This window comes from Pelophylax lessonae (assembly GCF_965119305.1).
Source record: "Pelophylax lessonae genome assembly, chromosome: 9".
Lineage (NCBI taxonomy): Eukaryota > Metazoa > Chordata > Amphibia > Anura > Ranidae > Pelophylax > Pelophylax lessonae.
Window position 1 is genome coordinate 115,594,315 of NC_138776.1, and position 21,676 is coordinate 115,615,990.

Sequence of the window (21,676 nt, forward strand, 5' to 3'; positions counted from 1 at the left end):
ATCAAACCCATAGCCACGTTTCCAGTACTGTTTCAAGTCATTTAGGTATTCTAGGACCTACGCAACAGACACATAAGATTTATTTAGACACTGGTGATATAAATACAGACTACACCATTCTAAAGCAAGATTTCTTAGCTTGGGTTCTCATATCTCTGCAGGTCATATCTTCTTAATTTCTGTAAAAAAAGCTATGCTATTTGTTAATCCAGATCAATTCAATTCACATGTACATAAACTAGAAAATCATAAAGACATGACCTTTTAAAGTAATTAGAGTAACAGCGCATAAAAAAAAAAAAAATAATAATAGTTTAAAGCCCAGCTCCAGGCAAAGCTCTTTTTTTGGGGGGGTTCTGGATAGGGGGGAATGGAGAAGCAATAACATTTTGACAATAGGTCTGAATAAATGCAAATTATTGTGGGTGGTATCAGAGCTTCTCAAGGCACAATAATAGACAACATAAAATCATGCATGCAACATTTTCAGCAGTGCACTGCGACACGCCGGCGTCGTGCATTTGGAAACAATGCATTTAACATGGGTTACAGCATGTTTCTTTCACACAAGTTAGTTATCACAGTACACTGGTGCAAATGGCCCTTTTAAGATTAAAAAAAGAAGCCCTTATTGACCTCTGTAGCTACAGGCGCTGTGTGGCCATTCATTCTCAAAATTCAGTAATGCAGCAGCACAAAAAAAATAAATAAAAATAGGACATGCATTCTTTTTTCCTCTGATGAAATGCACCACAACACGCTGCGTTGAAAGTGTTTTGGCTTAGTGTGTAGGGGCGCCCTTTATAAAAAATGGCACTGCAATTCACAAAACATTGCCACTAATGTGAAAGAGCCCTTAAAGTTGTTCTAAAGTACATTTTTTTTATTTTTTTAACTTTACTGCACTATGGGATAGGGTGGAAAAAAAAATTCCAGTTGCTGCCCCCCTTTTCCTTACCTAAATACTTATGTGAATCCTGTATTATTCCAGCCCTGTGCCTGTCTGCAGTTCTTCTCTCCCCTCTCCATGCTCTCAAAGCTTGGCTGACAGCAGCAACAAAAATGTAATATGTTGCAATTTACCAATCCAGATGTCGTGGCTGCATTAGATTAATGTTTTTAGTTTTTTTTTTGACCTTGTGATTTAGCCAGTAGTTTTTAAGCAGTTACAAAAAAAGTCTCATAGACCCAACAGGCAGTGGGTTAATGTGCCAGCCATATGGGAGGCTCCAAAAACACATATGAGGGGAGGGGCAACATATGGGACTTTGATGGTGTCATACAATATGGGTAAAGACAGATTCATAAAGTTTTTTTATAAAAAGACAAGAATTTATTTATTACATCATAGCAAAGCATATCTTTAAAAGACAACGAACAGGATAATAAACCTATTCAGAGAACATAAGGTATGATATCATAACGTTTATAGACAAGAGGGACATGGAAAAATACATATTGTATCAACAAAACCAGGCCCTGTACTCTAGTATCCCTCACAAGCGGGGCATCTGGATGACTGAAACCTTCCTTAGAGAGAAAGATAGACATACTTGGCCTTTAATGGCCTTTGTGACGAAACTATTGTATTTCGTACTAACCCGGAACTATTTCTCATTCAATGAACAATTGTATCTTCAGGCCCAGGGGGTAGCTATGGGCACTTGCTGCGCACCCTCCTATGCTAATTTATATCTAGGAGGATGGGAGAGACACTTATTCTCATGGAATGGAGGCCTGGCTCTCTCAAATTATTTGTTGGTATAGGTATATAGACGACCTGTTCCTTATTTGGACAGGATCTATGTTAGACCTACAGGATTTTCTTACCAGTCTCAACAACAATGAACTTAATTTAAAGTTCACCCACTCCATCCATCCCAGGGTAGTGTCTTTCCTAGACCTCGAGGTCCATCTAGAACCTGATGGAACCATCTCTACTAACCTATATAGGAAACCCAGTGCCGGTAACACGGTGTTATGCGCAGCAAGTGCCCATCCTGCCCCCTTGGTTAAAAGCATACCTTATGCACAGTACCTTAGGGTACGTAGAAACTGCTCTTCAGAGGCAGATTTCACTGACCAGGCCAATCAATTACGGACCAGACTGCTGGACCGTGGTTACACACGATCCACCCTTAGGAAGGCCTATAATAAGGCTATCAGCCATTCTAGGACTTCTCTATTGCATAAAAAACCTAAACCCCCTCCATCTAATATGGTTAGACTGATTACACAATTTTCAGGAAATGAAGGTACTTTACGTAACATCCTTAACAAACATTGGCACTTATTAACTAGCGACCTCATGCTTAGTAAGTATATTAAAGATACTCCTCAAATCATATTTAGACACGCTCCATCTCTAAGAGATCAATTTACGAACAGCCATTATGTAGAAAAATCCCCCATTTCAAGGTCCCCAAAGGATACATACAAATGTGGGTCATGTATACGATGCCCATGGGTTCATCAAGCCAAGGGCATACGCTTACCTAATGGTAAATGGTTCAAGTGCAAAGCCTTTGCAGATTGTACCACACGGGGAGTCATTTATCTTATGACTTGCCATTGTCAAGCATTTTATGTAGGCAAAACAATTAGACAATTTGGTCAACGTATAGGCGACCATTTCAATTGTGCAGGGGGTGGTAAGACACTTACAAGTGTCACTAGACATATTGGCCTACATCATAGGTACAATAATGAAGTAGTGTTTTTCTTTGTTTTGGAGGTTGTCCCCCAGGATCCCCGCGGGGGTGACTGGGATCGACGGATCCTGCAAAGGGAGACACTATGGATCGAATGTTTAAATGCCACCTCTCCTCCTGGGATCAATGAAATGCTGACTTACAAGTATTTCCTATAAAGCCATATGTTTTGTCCTTTATATATGATTGTTTTATTGGCATATTCATGTTACTTTGATATAACTCATTTATTCTCTTCTTTTCCCTAATCCACACTTTTTTAAGTGTTCCATAGTCGATTGTTCCATGTCTGTGTCTGTCCGGTGGACCGTTGTGTGTTGTGGTGCGCTCCCTGGCCGTTCTTATTGGGATGTGTGTAGTGGGGAGAAGACCCAGCTGTTTTTGTTAGTCTTAAAATTTATCATGTAGTAGATTATTACAAACACCCGATTAGCGGTTGTTGATGTGATGCACTATATTGTGTTTGTATCATTTTGTATTTGTAATTTTGCATAGGTTCCTTTTTTTGGTCTACATGTGGCTCACTGATCGCTTCCCCTTGCATGGCGCCTATGTGTATAGAGTCGCCCCTTCTCCTGGTGTTTGGAGGATGCTCCATGGCCGTGACTGGTCCAATGGGCGGGTGCGCGCTGTCGGGAGAGGGGGCGGTTTCTCACATGGGCGGTTTTCTGCCCGTGGTCCCCGCCTCCTCTGGCTGTTCCGGATGTGGAGCTCATCTCCACATACGTCCGAGATTAGCAATGCGCGTGCGCAGGGATCTGCCCATGCGCATTTCGACAGCGGGTCCGGACGTCATTTCCGGTCCCTGCGGATTGGTTGGCGCCCGGATTGTGGCGCGAATAAAGGCTGGGACTCGGCGTCCTAGGTGTTCTAGGCGGCCATCATTTATATGCGGTTGGGATATCAGGTAGAGATTCTCTCATGCACACCCATTGGTCTTTTTCTAAAAAAGAATGTTACTGGTATGTTTTACCCTCTATTTACTATTGGTGTTGCCCTTCTTTCTTGCACAAATTTTTAGCCTCTCCATATTGAAGCTGATAGTGTTCCACCCTGGATCATCTCCAGTATTGGGAATCTTTTGAGGATCTTATGAACTCCCTCCATATTAGCATTTGTATATGCTCTATGACTACCCTCCCATCCGCCCTCTTTGGCCCCTCTATGTCTTTTTGGACCATTCTCATGGTATGTTAACCCTTGGACACAATTCTTTACTTATATGCATTGTTGCGCTAGGCTGTGCCACTAGATATGGGGCATTACTATTACAACTCCTAACTTCAATTATATATTCCTCTCCTTAGGTCAGGGATTTTAAGTACCATATTACCCTGTTATAATATGGCCCTTTCCTATTTTTAAACAAAGTGTCAGAGGACTAAGGGACACTATGAGGTATATTTTCCATTTTATTTCGATATGGTGATTATTCACCTCTATAACCACCTTTACCTTCCTTCACTCTGGGTCCTTTTTTCTTTCTTCTGGGCCACCGCACTCGCCCGGGGGACCTTTATACGGCTGGGCGCACACCTCTAATTACCTATTTTTTCCAACTAGGCCTTTTTGGCACTGTGGGGGATATATGCATGGGTACTTGCTACACGGGTTGCTATCAGTGAGCTGGTATAGTACAATATGTATCATTGAATTTTGTACCATTTACGCTGTTTTTCTTTTTCTCTTTTTTTCTGTGTTTGTTGTATTGTCTCATATTAGATATGTTTGATTATTTACGCACAAAAAACTTCTGAAGAAGCGGTCCCAATACCGCGAAACATGTAAAGTATCTCAGATGGACATGGACCCTTTGCACCTACTTACCAGAGTTTCTGGTTTTGTTGATACAATATGTATTTTTCCATGTCCCTCTTGTCTATAAACGTTATGATATCATACCTTATGTTCTCTGAATAGGTTTATTATCCTGTTCGTTGTCTTTAAAGATATGTTTTGCTATGATGTAATAAATAAATTCTTGTCTTTTTATAAAATAACTTTATGAATCTGTCTTTACCCATATTGTATGACACCATCAAAGTCCCATATGTTGCCCCTCCCCTCATATGTGTTTTTGGAGCCTCCCATATGGCTGGCACATTAACCCACTGCCTGTTGGGTCTATGAGCGTTTCCCATTTCTGGTTGGGTTAATGTCTATGCCATTGCTCCATGGTGACCCCTCTAAACACATTCTTTTGTAATAATCCGTTGGGGACGTAGGTGTCTGTTTTTATATACAGATTGACATACATGGCCATCTAGCAGCCTTTTTCTACAAAAAAAGTCTGTTGGGATAAGGGTTATCACTAAATTAATAAACAATGATCGCTGTATGGCCCCCACCCCATCTGTGCCAATTGGTTTGTTTCAACCCTCTAACTTCCAGTTTTGCTGCAGAGTTTGCTTTCTTTAAAGCGAGTTGAAAATAACAGCAATATCACCAAGTAGAAAACAAAGATAGCAGGGGACTCAGAAAGCACAAGGATTGCTTTGTTAAAGTGGAATAAACCCAAAACTAAAAAGTTATATAATGCAAATTACCAATCATTAGATGTGGTGACTGTATTAGTATTTTTCCCCCTCTGTTTTTCCCGGGTGATTAAGCCACTAACATTATTGTGCAGACACCACTCTGGATGAATGAGCACAGGGGGCACCTTTGGAGAGTAGCATTGTCAGTATGGGGGGGGGGGGGGGGAGGGTTAGTCGTACTAGCAGATTTAAATACAATAACATTTTGAAACTGAACTCCACCTAATACTTTAGGAGTTAAAGCTAAATAAAGTATAAAGGGTTTTATATAAATTATTAAGATCATTTTAAGCACTCCTGCCAGGATTAGGCCTAATTAAAATTTGCTCAAAATACTGCAGCTGAACAAATGCACCTGTAGCATTGTTCAGCACATTTGACCCATGTTAAAAACACAAAAAAACCTATGTGCATTGACACATGCTAAAAGCACAGTAAAACACATCCTAGACTCCTATTTTTTGTTGTTGTTGTTGTGAACCAGGCCTAATGTGCCACAGAACACATGCCAACACGCTTATGGCGCGTTACCATAGACTTGAATGGAAGGAGTTGAGATGCTTCAACTCCTTCCAAACTCCTCATGTAGCTTCATTTTTTTTTTTTTTTTTTTTTTTTTTTAAGCGCAGCGATGCAATGCAAGCACTTCATGTTTTGCTACAGCCCTGTGCGTTGTCCATATTATGAATTGAAGACTGCTTTACTAAGCATGTGAGGAGAGTTAAAAAAACACACCTCTAATGCCTGCTTTTGCTGCCAGTGTAAACAGGCCCTAAATGGTTTGTCACATCCCTGTAACTGCAAGAGAGCTTATGTTTTTGAAAAACAACAGACTTGCTGGCTGGATCACCAGAGGGAAATAGAAGAAAGATGGCCATCACATATAAGAATAGGTAAGCTGTTTTATAATAAATATTTGCTTTTAGGTTTAATAGTACATTAAACCTGGTAACAGACTGTGGGCCGGTTCACACTCTTGCGAGTGCGGCGATCGCATGTAATATCGGAGCGCACTGCTCCTTCATTACATGCGATCGGATGTGCGGTGCGAATTCAGCCATACACTTTGTATGGCTGAAATTCGCACTGCACCCGCACAAAAGACGCACAGGACCCTTTTTTCCAGCCGCATCAGGATCAGATCGCACAGTGGTTCACACTTGTGCGATCCGATCCTGTGCGAACTATCAGATCACACTGCGATATGCGATCAAACTGGGGGTGTCGTTAACATTTAATTGACACCCCCTTCGTATCGCATATGGCAGTGTGAACTGCCAGATGTGCGTTTGCGATGCGGGAACAGGCTGTGAATTCGCAGCCTTCCCGCATCGCACAAGTGTGACCCGGACCTCAATCATATGTCATTTTTGATTTTGCCTTAAGTACCACTTTAAAGTTAATTTACTGTTTGTTCAGAAAATGTAAATATCTGTTTATCCATACAAACAAAGAAATTATGTACAAAAAAAAATCCCATAACCAGCAACCTTGGAGTCATTGAAACTCACCTTTGCATCTTCTTCATCAAACAGGCGGCACCATGGAGAATTCACAGTGTTGTTAATGGCCAATTCAAATGAGCAGGTAAAAAAGGCTACTTGGATTAAATCTACAGCAAAGACATGGACAGATTAGTCAGTGTGTATGGTTAATAGAAAGCTGAATTGAAAATGTGGGAATTAATAGCAGGGTAAAATGTAATGTGGTCTGATGCTTAGGATCTTCTACTAGATTCCAACTGACGACTTTGCCCCCTTGCAACAGTCTTTCTCAACCATTTTACCCCAGAGGAATAATTTTCAGGTCTCAGGAAACCCCTGCTAAAATTAATTTATCAGTCAGACGAATGGTTCTTAAATTTTTATGGTCAGTATGAAGAATGCCCCCAGTTACCACAGTGGTCAGAATGGCGCCCTTACAGACAGTTAAAATGATCTGCCAAGCGGAGTAGGACGTGGAATTATCCAAAATCCATCAGATAGGTGGTCAATCAGCCATAGCTCAAGAGACCCCAAGCAAAGTGTGGAGGAACCTTTGGTTCCATGGAACCCTGGTTGACAATAGCTGCATTGCAGTGATTTATCCTTCCTTTCTGGGAGGTGACAAGAAACCTCCCAGCTAAGACATAGTAAGAAAAGCCAGACAGAGGTTCCAGCTTTCCCCGACCCCAATTAAAAAAATGTTTTTGTATTGTTGCCTCCTCACCAAGGGCCCCTAGGATATTTTGAAGCCAAAGTATCAGCAGACAGCTAGATACCTAGCATTTTTTGGAAGTGTTATTGTGTAATTTGCTTCATAAGGACCTTCCGTTTTCTGCTACAAAAGGTCAAAGTGGAGTTGAAATCATGGAAAGAATACTTTATAATGATCTTTATCCTACTTGCTGTTTTTTTTGGGCCAATTTTTTTACTACAAAATGGCCCATTCCATTACAGAGGCATGACTGACACATACAACACTGCCTTCAGTACCACAGTACAGCTTTTTTGTTGCAACTCTTAGTGCCCATTCACACTAGGGCGACTTATGTCGCCCCAGGTCGCTTGACATAACCAAAGCAATGTAACTCAATCAGTGCCGTCTTAATTGGCACTACTGAAGTCGCTCCGACTTCAGAAAAGGGTCCTGTACTACTTTGAGGCGACCTGTGATCCGACTTGTCCCATATACTTCAATGGGAGTCGCCTCCTTATCTTAATTGAAGCAACTTGTGATCCGACTTGTGATCCGACTTTCCATAAAAATGGTATTGAACAAGAAAAGAGCATCATTTTTATTAAAACATGAATAGGTCTTCTGTCCACCTGGCCGTTTTTCTTGCAGGCATTTATCGTGCATTTTTGGAGGTAGGCATGACTTTTTTTGTATTTAGTGTCTGGGGGATCTAAAAAGTGTAACTGTATAGTTTCAGCTCTGTAGCATGTCCAGAACCCACACTGAACCCTCTGAACCCACACTGCTGTATTAATAAATATAAGAAAAATGTTTTTTTTTTTTCTGGTTCTGGACATGCTACAGAGCTGAAACTTCACAGGGACACTTTTTGGACCCCCCAGACACTAAATCCAAAAAAAGTCATGCCTGCCTCCAAAAATGCCCGATAAATGCCTGCAAGAAAAAAAGCCAGGTGGAGAGAAGCCATATTAATGTTCTAATAAAAATTATAAGAAAAATGCTAATTTTTTGGGGGTTCTGGACAGGCTTCAGAAATGAAACTTCACAGGTACACTTTTTGTACCCCCCAGACATTAAATCCCAAAAAAGTCATGCCTGCCTCCAAAAATGCCCGATAAATGCCTGCAAGAAAAAAAGCCAGATGGAGAGAAGCCGTATTAATGTTCTAATAAAAATGATAAGAAAAATGCTAATTTTTTGGGGGTTCTGGACATGCTACAGAGCTGAAACTTCACAGGTACACTTTTTAGACCCCCCCAGACACTAAAGACATGCCTGCCTCCAAAGACGCCCAAAAAATGCCCGATAAATGCCAGCAAAAAAAAAAAAAAGGAAAGGGAAATTAGGTCACAACACATCATATTCTGATTGGCCAAATACAAAGTCCTACAAAGTAGTCTCGCATAAGTCGCGCCGAAGTCGTGCTAAAGTCGCGCTAGAAGTCGCCCCTTATGAGGCGACTTTAGTGGTCGCGGCAGTGTGAACCTGCACTTAGTTTCCATTAGAAAAAATAAATAATAAAAGCAATAAAAACACATGAATCATCAGTCAATATTTCACCCGTGTGTTAGACTTGCTGTGCTACTAAGCCACACCCCTCATCATCAAGAAAAATGCAAAAGGTGTAAACAGGAGGAACAAATGACAGTTCACACTTGTCCTACATACATTCTAAATGAGCACTTAGTAACATAAATATCTGCTTACCAGCATTTAGTTGATCCTTAGGAACACTTAACAGAGTAGCAACTTTATTTATTACTTTCTGCATTTCTGGTCCTATTTTAAACTTGTCCAATTCATGCATTGCTGTGTCATTGTCCTCCACCTGGACCACAAACTTCTCACAATGGTCAAAGAAACGCATGAGAGTGTCATTCACCACAGGTTCTCTACATGTTCTATCTGATAAAACAAAAAGGTGTTAATGTTTGACGTCAGCATTTTCTCAATCATAAATTATGATTTTTTGGAAAGGAAAATTAATTTAAAAATAGCACAGACATTTCAAGTGAAAGCTGCAGAAACACAGGCATACAAAAAACAAGTAATCAAATCTATATCCAAAAAAAATACAAAGGTTATATTTAATAAAACTTTACAAATAAATACACAGCACTAGAAACGACAGAGGTATGTAAATTGCTAGCTTGATAAGTTAATTATAATGATCAGCCTTGAGCCTTTTGTGTGGTACAATAGGCAGCGCTAAAAAAAACATTAATAACAACATAAATCATTAGGGAGAAAATCAGAGTCCATGCACAAAGCCCGTGATGAGAAGTGAACACACTTTCTGGCAGGATCAACAGGTGCTCTAAGTGTTAGAATCCACCACCGAGTGAAATGGCCTCTCACCTTAGGCTTATTGGATATAAGCATATGACTCAAAAACTCTTATAGCGATCTCCCCTTGGTGGATGGGATGTACTCCTTCTTGTACTTCACCTCCAAGAGACCTCACACTGAACAGAAGCAACACCACAAAGTTCCCAAAGCGGACTATGTTCTGCTCACAGATAGGCTTCAACCAGCAACTCCCCTTGAAACCATGGAATAGGGAAAAACACCGGGCAAGCCCATAGCGTGATACTGATAAACTTTATTCAAAATGAAATTAAAAGACAGCCTCTTACTTGTGTAAAAAGGTGAAATCGCATCAAACAATCATGCCGACGGGTCCCGTAGGTACCTCACCGGATCTCCAGACAGCAGTGGGCAACGCCTGTAAGCTCCTCCTTCCCCCCGGACGCGTGTCGTCCCCCAATGGGCGGGGACTTCTTCAGCGGTATGTGAAGGTAGGTCGTAGACGTTGCCCCTTAAATATACCGCCATGTCTGCTGATTGGACCGGAACTCGGGATCCTCTCATTGGATGACCTCCATTGCTAGGGTTACAGAGTACACTTCCGCTCTCTATAGGGCGGAAATGACGATGCCCCATGTTTGGAGACCGCCCTATCACCGCTCTAGGATTGGATGAGCGGACCGGATCCTATTGAGAGTGGCTTCCTCTTTGTATAAGTACGGAAGACGCCGCCACTCTATCGAGAGAGGGAGCGCCCACGTATCTCGCCAGAGGACCGCCCCTTCCTTCCTAGTCCCAGGAAATGGCCGGAAGTAAACAATACTCGATCGTGCTGATGGGAGTCCATGGTTCCTCCCATATTTGCACAACTGTCAGCATCGTATATATTAAAAATGACACAGAACAGGATGTGACTTTTATTGGTCTAGAAAAAATAATAAAAGCATATGGCTGTATAAATCAAAAAGTAAAATATGTACCATTTATAAAATGATGAATAAAAAATATACTAAAATACGGATACTTGCAGGGGGGAGGGGGGCCTGGCAAAAATGGTGGTATTCCTCCATTTAATTATCAACCTTGCATCTAAAACAGGTGCAAACACTCTCAGAGACCTCTACCCTATATGTCCCTGTATCCTTAGAGTATTTATCATATTATCATTATAACAATAATTGGATATGTTAAAAAATATAAAAAATAAAAAGTTAAAACGGAGCCGTAGACGTCCCACTGTTGTCTGGATCACAAAAAAGACCTAAATAACATATGTGAATAGATATAAAATCAAAACATTAAAACATTATTATCGGTCGGAAATAAAACAATTGAGGTCGAACTCCACGTTCAGGCCTCGGGGTACCCCCACTTTAGTCTCGTATATCCAAAAGGACTCGCGTTGACTTAACTTTCTGATCAGGTTACCCCCCCTCCAATGTTTGTGAACTCTTTCTATACCCCAAAACCTCAAATTCCTAGGGTCTTTATTATGGAATTTTTTGAAATGTTGGGTCACATGATGGAGTGTTTTTCCTTTCTTAATGCTTCGGACATGTTCAGCAACCCTAATTTGCAGGGCCCTTGATGTCCTACCTACATACTGCAGGCCGCAGTCACATTCTAACATGTATACTACGCCTGTAGTCGAGCACGTGATCAGATCTTTAATTACATAGCTCCTACCTGTTGCATTTGCTATGAACTCCTTCCTTCGTTTTAAATTCCCTTTGGCTGTTCTACACACCACGCATTTGCCACAGGCATAAAAGCCAGATAAATATGGCAACAAATTGTTATTAATCTGTGTAGGTGGGTCTACTACCCCTGGGGCCAGATAATTCCTGAGAGTAGGTGCCTTTTTGTACACAAACAATGGTCTAGCAGGTATAATTGCTCCCAGGGTTTTGTCCTGTTGAAGGATCGGCCAGTGCTTATTAAATATTTTTTCGATTTTTTTGTGCTGGATGTTGTAGTCTAGTATAATTCTAATCTCATCATTCTTGGGTTTAACTACTCTAGGGGCAGTTGACAGAAGTGATTCTCGATCAATAGCCTGGACAGCCAACCTATCCTTTTCGAGCTTATCTCTGCAGTATCCTTTTTGCATAAATCTGTCACTGTAAACCTGTGACTGTAATGCAAAATCTATGTCGGAGGCGCAATTGCGCCTTAAGCGCATAAACTGACCTTTAGGAATATTGCAGAGCCAAGTACGGTGATGGCAACTGTCCAGTGGAATGTACGCATTCCGGTCCGTGGGTTTAGAAAAATTAGAGGTGGTAATTTTGTTTTCAGTGACCGAAATGACTAGATCTAAGAATACTACCTTCTCTTTGCTAGTGGTCCAGGCTAAGGTGATATTTTTGTTGTTGTCATTTAACCTGTCCATGAATTTATTTAGACCATCCATATCTCCTTCCCATATAAGGAACATATCATCTATGTACCTTCTGTAGCATGTTAGCTCTGGGGGACGGTCTTTAAATACCACTTCTTCCTCCCAGTGGGCCATAAACAAGTTGGCCACACTGGGAGCGAAACGTGCCCCCATTGCCACACCTCTGGTTTGTAAATAATAAGTCCTATTGTACCAGAAATAATTCCTAGTCAGACAGAACCACAGGCTGCTCAACAGGAAACTTCTTAGCTTTCTGGGTAAATCAGACTGGGAAAAAGCCCATTTGACAGCTGCTTCTGCGGCGTCATGTCCAATTATGGTATAAAGTGAACTGACGTCCGCAGTTACCAAAATCGTGGAAGCTGTACATGGGAACTCGTGTAGAATCTGTAAGATGTGTTTAGTGTCTTTTAAATAAGACTTGGTTTTCACCACCAAGGGTTGCAAATATACATCTATGAATTGTCCTAATCTGGACGTCACAGATTCTATCCCATTCACGATGGGTCTACCGGGTGGATGTTCCTTGTCCTTATGTATTTTAGGCAAGAAGTATATTATAGGGGTCCGACAATATAAGGGGTCAAGATATAGAGACTCCTTTTTATTTAGGACTCCTTTCTTCTTACCAGATTCAACCAGGGTGTTTAGTTCTCCCTTGAATTCCGGAAGTGGATTGCGTCGTAAGATGTTATACGTACTACGATCAGAAAGTAGGCGTGCCATTTCTTTTTTGTAGTACTCCTTACTGAGGACTACAAGGCCACCTCCCTTGTCTGCCGGCCTGATGACAATCTCTTTGTTCTCCTCAAGAGCTTTTATTCCGGCTTTGATAGAATGGGGGTCAGTCACTTTCCTTACTTTCAGGTCCTCTAAATCCTTAACCACTAGAGGTGCACCGAAATTTCGGCCACCGATAATTTCGGCCGAAAATGTGAGTATCCAATTTCGGCAGATAGGGGGTTAAGGATGCCGAAAATGTATGCTGATATCAGTTAAAAGTGAGTCCTTCACTTCCCTGTCATTTGCGGGTATGTGTGCTGCTGACTGCTGCGATCCTATGCTGGTTACACTGGGGCTTCATTGTGAGCTACAGTGGTCGCTAGACGGCTCGGGGGAGAGGGACTTAGAATGCAAAGGATCTTATCCTCCTCCGCGCCTAATGCTGAATCGTTGCACCCTCCTCCTCCCTTCCATGTGCCGTTCGCTGTAGAAGAAGGTAATGTGGATGTCTGCTGCTGTAGCGTCTAGTTAGAACGGATTATAAATCACAGCCTAGAGTCAGTCTCTCTCTCTCTCTCTGAAATGGAATGTTACAAAGTGTTTCTGCAGTCAAAACGTAACATTCTCTCTCTCTCTCTCAGAAACACTTTGTAACAGTCTCTCTCTCTTGTTAAGATTTGACTGCAGATACACATTGTATACACTTTGTAACATACATCAAATCTGTGAAAAAGGCACTGTATGTTAAAGCCTTACTCCAACAAAACCTTATTACTTGTACAAAAAGGAGTAAGTAATTAAAAAACTGCCCACTCACCCAGCGCTAGCTTAAAGCTGACAAATAAGATAGCAGCTGCTATAAATAGAATAAATTTAAAACAAGGTGTGAATATAGCTCTGAGGGGCATCCTAATCACACTAACAGCGCTCCAATGAATTCTTAAGGAGAATCGTATACGACCACTACAATACATATATAAAATACTGAATGTATTTTATATATGTATTGTAGTGGTTGTATACGATTCTCCTTAAGAATTCATTGGAGCGCTGCTAGTGTGATTAGGATGCCCCTCAGAGCTATATTCACACCTTGTTTTAAAACCTTATTACTGTTGGGGAAATTTCCCTGACTTTCTGTCCTGGTGACATACACAGAGCCGTAGTAGTGACATCACCGGGAGGCGGCATTTTTGAAAGGAAGGGGACGGGAGGAGCAGAGAGGTGCTGACAAGTAAGGACATTGCATCATTGAGGTGGGGGGGCTGAGGTGAGGTTACCAATGGTATTTGTATTATGAAGCATGAGGAGGCTAATGTATTGTCACTGCTGGTCACTGATGCATTAGTGACCGACCAGTGGCACTTAATTAACCCCTTTGTGCTGCATTAGTGCAACCAGTATCAGTGCAACCAGTGTTAATTAACACTGATACTGGTTGTACTAATGCAGCACAAAGGGGTTAATTAACTGCCACTGGTCGGTCACTAATGCATCAGTGACCAGCAGTGGCAATACATTAACCCCCTCATGCTGCATAATACAAATATCATTGGTAATTAAATTAACCTCTTGCCAACCCATCACAGTACATATACTGCATACTAGCTACAGGTGTACATCGCTGCCTGTTTCTGTCGTATGCCCCTGTTCTATCTATTTTAAAATAATTTGGGGGGAAAAAGTCATTTTCGGTTTCGGTTTTCGGCCAAGGGCTTCCTGCATTTTCGGTTTCGGTTTCGGTCCAGAATTTTCATTTCGGTGCATCCCTATTAACCACCATATGTTTGAATACATCTACATATTTGTTTCCTTTATTTTGGGGGTTGAAGGTTGACTTGTTCCTCAGATTGGTGTGCTGAGGAACTCCAGAGGGATTGGTTGAAACCGAGGAGCCTATAGGGGGGGTCAGAGGAATTCTTCATAATGGGGTTGGTCATACAATATTTCTTGATATTGAGGGAACGGATAAATTTCTGGATTCCCACATAGGTTTGAAATTTATTTAAATTTCTTACCGGTGCGAACTTAAGCCCCTTATCAAGGGTCTTCAATTCATCCTTTCCCAAATGTACACCACTTAGATTGAAGATGCCGGACCCTACCGGGATCTTTTTCCTCTGGACCCTCCTGCCTCCTCGGTTTCCTCTCTGTTTCTTTTCCCTCCTTTTCCCCCGGGGGTGCCCTCTCCCGGTGCCCTCCACCAGTTCTCCGACTGGTTGTGAAATGGAGGAGGGGGGCCCCTCTCTTGTCCCCCCACATTCCCTAAAAAAGGATTCCCATACTGACTATTTTGTAAGGGATCGAACCTATTATAGGTAGCTACCTGGGCATAGGATGGATGGTTCCCTTTATTGGGAAATCCCCGGTTAGATTGGCCTCCTCTTTGAGAATAGGCCGTGCCCCCTCTTCCCCGGCCATTTCCTTGTGAGGTATGCCTGGGGGTTTGTGGGCGATCTATCTGGGGATTGGAGTACTGTTCATTGTAATAGTTATTCGACGGGGCGGGATAATTATTGGGCGGGGCGGAATAACCACCTCTCCCTAGGGTATTAGATTTTCCTCTACCCCCTCTACCTCCTCTCTTCTTACCCCGATTTTGATGCCCTCGTTGGTAATCTCCGTTATAATATGGGGCCGGTGAGGCTCTCCACACTTCACTAGGGGCTTCTCTCTGTCCTGGTGCAGGGGTAATAGGGGGGTCTTGTGAACCTTCTCCACCATCATCTACCTCTATATCTCCATTATCAATGTTCTTTTGCCACCTATATATATTGTTATCGTGAAAATCTCCATAATCCCTACTGTATTTTTTCTTTTTCTTGTTTTGCGTTTCTGTGTCCCATTTGACCAACCTGTTCTTTAATATCCCTGAGAGTCTGACGAACTCTTCAGTTTCTTTATGTGGTTCTAGGGAGGTTTGTAACTCTTTTATCTGGGATTCTATGGTCTTTAATTTGCGCTTTTTCCTTAAAAGGAGAAATTCGATTAGCTCAAAACCTTTCTTGGAAAAAAAGTTTTTCCATTCCTCCATAGACTCACTGTCTAACAGTCCGTCATTAGGTGGGAGATCCCACCTGAGGCGTCTAGGGATGAGCTTTTCGCGCAGATAGTATTCAAAGGTAGTGATATCCCACCATAGTTTAATCTTTTTCTCAAGCGCATATCCCAGCTTTTGGAGATCCGGTGAGGTACCTACGGGACCCGTCGGCATGATTGTTTGATGCGATTTCACCTTTTTACACAAGTAAGAGGCTGTCTTTTAATTTCATTTTGAATAAAGTTTATCAGTATCACGCTATGGGCTTGCCCGGTGTTTTTCCCTATTCCATGGTTTCAAGGGGAGTTGCTGGTTGAAGCCTATCTGTGAGCAGAACATAGTCCGCTTTGGGAACTTTGTGGTGTTGCTTCTGTTCAGTGTGAGGTCTCTTGGAGGTGAAGTACAAGAAGGAGTACATCCCATCCACCAAGGGGAGATCGCTATAAGAGTTTTTGAGTCATATGCTTATATCCAATAAGCCTAAGGTGAGAGGCCATTTCACTCGGTGGTGGATTCTAACACTTAGAGCACCTGTTGATCCTGCCAGAAAGTGTGTTCACTTCTCATCACGGGCTTTGTGCATGGACTCTGATTTTCTCCCTAATGATTTATGTTGTTATTAATGTTTTTTTTAGCGCTGCCTATTGTACCACACATTATTTACACAGGAATTGTATTTTGACCTGAGGAGTGCAGCTGCTTTTCGATTTGATATTGTCCTTCTGCGCCGATATTATTTTCTCTCATTTTTTGGCCATTCAATATACTTATATCAGGCTGCAGGTACTATGGAAATTTTTAGTTATATTGAAAAAAGGGAGATTAATTTGGGAGATATTTTTTCAAGCGCCCCAGTACCCAATGGGGAGGGGGATGTGTCCTCCGCTTTCAAAAAGCTGGGATATGCGCTTGAGAAAAAGATTAAACTATGGTGGGATATCACTACCTTTGAATACTATCTGCGCGAAAAGCTCATCCCTAGACGCCTCAGGTGGGATCTCCCACCTAATGACGGACTGTTAGACAGTGAGTCTATGGAGGAATGGAAAAACTTTTTTTCCAAGAAAGGTTTTGAGCTAATCGAATTTCTCCTTTTAAGGAAAAAGCGCAAATTAAAGACCATAGAATCCCAGATAAAAGAGTTACAAACCTCCCTAGAACCACATAAAGAAACTGAAGAGTTCGTCAGACTCTCAGGGATATTAAAGAACAGGTTGGTCAAATGGGACACAGAAACGCAAAACAAGAAAAAGAAAAAATACAGTAGGGATTATGGAGATTTTCACGATAACAATATATATAGGTGGCAAAAGAACATTGATAATGGAGATATAGAGGTAGATGATGGTGGAGAAGGTTCACAAGACCCCCCTATTACCCCTGCACCAGAACAGAGAGAAGCCCCTAGTGAAGTGTGGAGAGCCTCACCGGCCCCATATTATAACGGAGATTACCAACGAGGGCATCAAAATCGGGGTAAGAAGAGAGGAGGTAGAGGGGGTAGAGGAAAATCTAATACCCTAGGGAGAGGTGGTTATTCCGCCCCGCCCAATAATTATCCCGCCCCGTCGAATAACTATTACAATGAACAGTACTCCAATCCCCAGATAGATCGCCCACAAACCCCCAGGCATACCTCACAAGGAAATGGCCGGGGAAGAGGGGGCACGGCCTATTCTCAAAGAGGAGGCCAATCTAACCGGGGATTTCCCAATAAAGGGAACCATCCATCCTATGCCCAGGTAGCTACCTATAATAGGTTCGATCCCTTACAAAATAGTCAGTATGGGAATCCTTTTTTAGGGAATGTGGGGGGACAAGAGAGGGGCCCCCCTCCTCCATTTCACAACCAGTCGGAGAACTGGTGGAGGGCACCGGGAGAGGGCACCCCCGGGGGAAAAGGAGGGAAAAGAAACAGAGAGGAAACCGAGGAGGCAGGAGGGTCCAGAGGAAAAAGATCCCGGTAGGGTCCGGCATCTTCAATCTAAGTGGTGTACATTTGGGAAAGGATGAATTGAAGACCCTTGATAAGGGGCTTAAGTTCGCACCGGTAAGAAATTTAAATAAATTTCAAACCTATGTGGGAATCCAGAAATTTATCCGTTCCCTCAATATCAAGAAATATTGTATGACCAACCCCATTATGAAGAATTCCTCTGACCCCCCTATAGGCTCCTCGGTTTCAACCAATCCCTCTGGAGTTCCTCAGCACACCAATCTGAGGAACAAGTCAACCTTCAACCCCCAAAATAAAGGAAACAAATATGTAGATGTATTCAAACATATGGTGGTTAAGGATTTAGAGGACCTGAAAGTAAGGAAAGTGACTGACCCCCATTCTATCAAAGCCGGAATAAAAGCTCTTGAGGAGAACAAAGAGATTGTCATCAGGCCGGCAGACAAGGGAGGTGGCCTTGTAGTCCTCAGTAAGGAGTACTACAAAAAAGAAATGGCACGCCTACTTTCTGATCGTAGTACGTATAACATCTTACGACGCGATCCACTTCCGGAATTCAAGGGAGAACTAAACACCCTGGTTGAATCTGGTAAGAAGAAAGGAGTCCTAAATAAAAAGGAGTCTCTATATCTTGACCCCTTATATTGTCGGACCCCTATAATATACTTCTTGCCTAAAATACATAAGGACAAGGAACATCCACCCGGTAGACCCATCGTGAATGGGATAGAATCTGTGACGTCCAGATTAGGACAATTCATAGATGTATATTTGCAACCCTTGGTGGTGAAAACCAAGTCTTATTTAAAAGACACTAAACACATCTTACAGATTCTACACGAGTTCCCATGTACAGCTTCCACGATTTTGGTAACTGCGGACGTCAGTTCACTTTATACCATAATTGGACATGACGCCGCAGAAGCAGCTGTCAAATGGGCTTTTTCCCAGTCTGATTTACCCAGAAAGCTAAGAAGTTTCCTGTTGAGCAGCCTGTGGTTCTGTCTGACTAGGAATTATTTCTGGTACAATAGGACTTATTATTTACAAACCAGAGGTGTGGCAATGGGGGCACGTTTCGCTCCCAGTGTGGCCAACTTGTTTATGGCCCACTGGGAGGAAGAAGTGGTATTTAAAGACCGTCCCCCAGAGCTAACATGCTACAGAAGGTACATAGATGATATGTTCCTTATATGGGAAGGAGATATGGATGGTCTAAATAAATTCATGGACAGGTTAAATGACAACAACAAAAATATCACCTTAGCCTGGACCACTAGCAAAGAGAAGGTAGTATTCTTAGATCTAGTCATTTCGGTCACTGAAAACAAAATTACCACCTCTAATTTTTCTAAACCCACGGACCGGAATGCGTACATTCCACTGGACAGTTGCCATCACCGTACTTGGCTCTGCAATATTCCTAAAGGTCAGTTTATGCGCTTAAGGCGCAATTGCGCCTCCGACATAGATTTTGCATTACAGTCACAGGTTTACAGTGACAGATTTATGCAAAAAGGATACTGCAGAGATAAGCTCGAAAAGGATAGGTTGGCTGTCCAGGCTATTGATCGAGAATCACTTCTGTCAACTGCCCCTAGAGTAGTTAAACCCAAGAATGATGAGATTAGAATTATACTAGACTACAACATCCAGCACAAAAAAATCGAAAAAATATTTAATAAGCACTGGCCGATCCTTCAACAGGACAAAACCCTGGGAGCAATTATACCTGCTAGACCATTGTTTGTGTACAAAAAGGCACCTACTCTCAGGAATTATCTGGCCCCAGGGGTAGTAGACCCACCTACACAGATTAATAACAATTTGTTGCCATATTTATCTGGCTTTTATGCCTGTGGCAAATGCGTGGTGTGTAGAACAGCCAAAGGGAATTTAAAACGAAGGAAGGAGTTCATAGCAAATGCAACAGGTAGGAGCTATGTAATTAAAGATCTGATCACGTGCTCGACTACAGGCGTAGTATACATGTTAGAATGTGACTGCGGCCTGCAGTATGTAGGTAGGACATCAAGGGCCCTGCAAATTAGGGTTGCTGAACATGTCCGAAGCATTAAGAAAGGAAAAACACTCCATCATGTGACCCAACATTTCAAAAAATTCCATAATAAAGACCCTAGGAATTTGAGGTTTTGGGGTATAGAAAGAGTTCACAAACATTGGAGGGGGGGTAACCTGATCAGAAAGTTAAGTCAACGCGAGTCCTTTTGGATATACGAGACTAAAGTGGGGGTACCCCGAGGCCTGAACGTGGAGTTCGACCTCAATTGTTTTATTTCCGACCGATAATAATGTTTTAATGTTTTGATTTTATATCTATTCACATATGTTATTTAGGTCTTTTTTGTGATCCAGACAACAGTGGGACGTCTACGGCTCCGTTTTAACTTTTTATTTTTTATATTTTTTAACATATCCAATTATTGTTATAATGATAATATGATAAATACTCTAAGGATACAGGGACATATAGGGTAGAGGTCTCTGAGAGTGTTTGCACCTGTTTTAGATGCAAGGTTGATAATTAAATGGAGGAATACCACCATTTTTGCCAGGCCCCCCTCCCCCCTGCAAGTATCCGTATTTTAGTATATTTTTTATTCATCATTTTATAAATGGTACATATTTTACTTTTTGATTTATACAGCCATATGCTTTTATTATTTTTTCTAGACCAATAAAAGTCACATCCTGTTCTGTGTCATTTTTAATATATACGATGCTGACAGTTGTGCAAATATGGGAGGAACCATGGACTCCCATCAGCACGATCGAGTATTGTTTACTTCCGGCCATTTCCTGGGACTAGGAAGGAAGGGGCGGTCCTCTGGCGAGATACGTGGGCGCTCCCTCTCTCGATAGAGTGGCGGCGTCTTCCGTACTTATACAAAGAGGAAGCCACTCTCAATAGGATCCGGTCCGCTCATCCAATCCTAGAGCGGTGATAGGGCGGTCTCCAAACATGGGGCATCGTCATTTCCGCCCTATAGAGAGCGGAAGTGTACTCTGTAACCCTAGCAATGGAGGTCATCCAATGAGAGGATCCCGAGTTCCGGTCCAATCAGCAGACATGGCGGTATATTTAAGGGGCAACGTCTACGACCTACCTTCACATACCGCTGAAGAAGTCCCCGCCCATTGGGGGACGACACGCGTCCGGGGGGAAGGAGGAGCTTACAGGCGTTGCCCACTGCTGTCTGGAGATCCGGTGAGGTACCTACGGGACCCGTCGGCATGATTGTTTGATGCGATTTCACCTTTTTACACAAGTAAGAGGCTGTCTTTTAATTTCATTTTGAATAAAGTTTATCAGTATCACGCTATGGGCTTGCCCGGTGTTTTTCCCTATTCCATGGTTTCAAGGGGAGTTGCTGGTTGAAGCCTATCTGTGAGCAGAACATAGTCCGCTTTGGGAACTTTGTGGTGTTGCTTCTGTTCAGTGTGAGGTCTCTTGGAGGTGAAGTACAAGAAGGAGTACATCCCATCCACCAAGGGGAGATCGCTATAAGAGTTTTTGAGTCATATGCTTATATCCAATAAGCCTAAGGTGAGAGGCCATTTCACTCGGTGGTGGATTCTAACACTTAGAGCACCTGTTGATCCTGCCAGAAAGTGTGTTCACTTCTCATCACGGGCTTTGTGCATGGACTCTGATTTTCTCCCTAATGATTTATGTTGTTATTAATGTTTTTTTTAGCGCTGCCTATTGTACCACACATTATTTACACAGGAATTGTATTTTGACCTGAGGAGTGCAGCTGCTTTTCGATTTGATATTGTCCTTCTGCGCCGATATTATTT

General features: G+C 42.2%; 1 protein-coding gene across 1 annotated transcript in view; it reads right to left on the reverse strand.

Moving 5' to 3' along the window:
- The window catches only part of MINPP1 (multiple inositol-polyphosphate phosphatase 1), a 132,253-nt gene that overhangs the window by 94,516 nt on the left and 16,061 nt on the right, over window positions 1-21,676 (reverse strand). Inside the window, exons 3-5 of the mRNA XM_082266785.1 lie at window positions 9,134-9,331; window positions 6,760-6,860; window positions 1-57 (exon numbers count right to left, since the gene is read on the reverse strand). The exon at window positions 1-57 is cut by the window's left edge and continues 77 nt beyond it. Coding sequence (XP_082122911.1) covers window positions 1-57; window positions 6,760-6,860; window positions 9,134-9,331 — 356 coding nt within the window. The remainder of the gene's footprint in view (window positions 58-6,759; window positions 6,861-9,133; window positions 9,332-21,676) is intronic.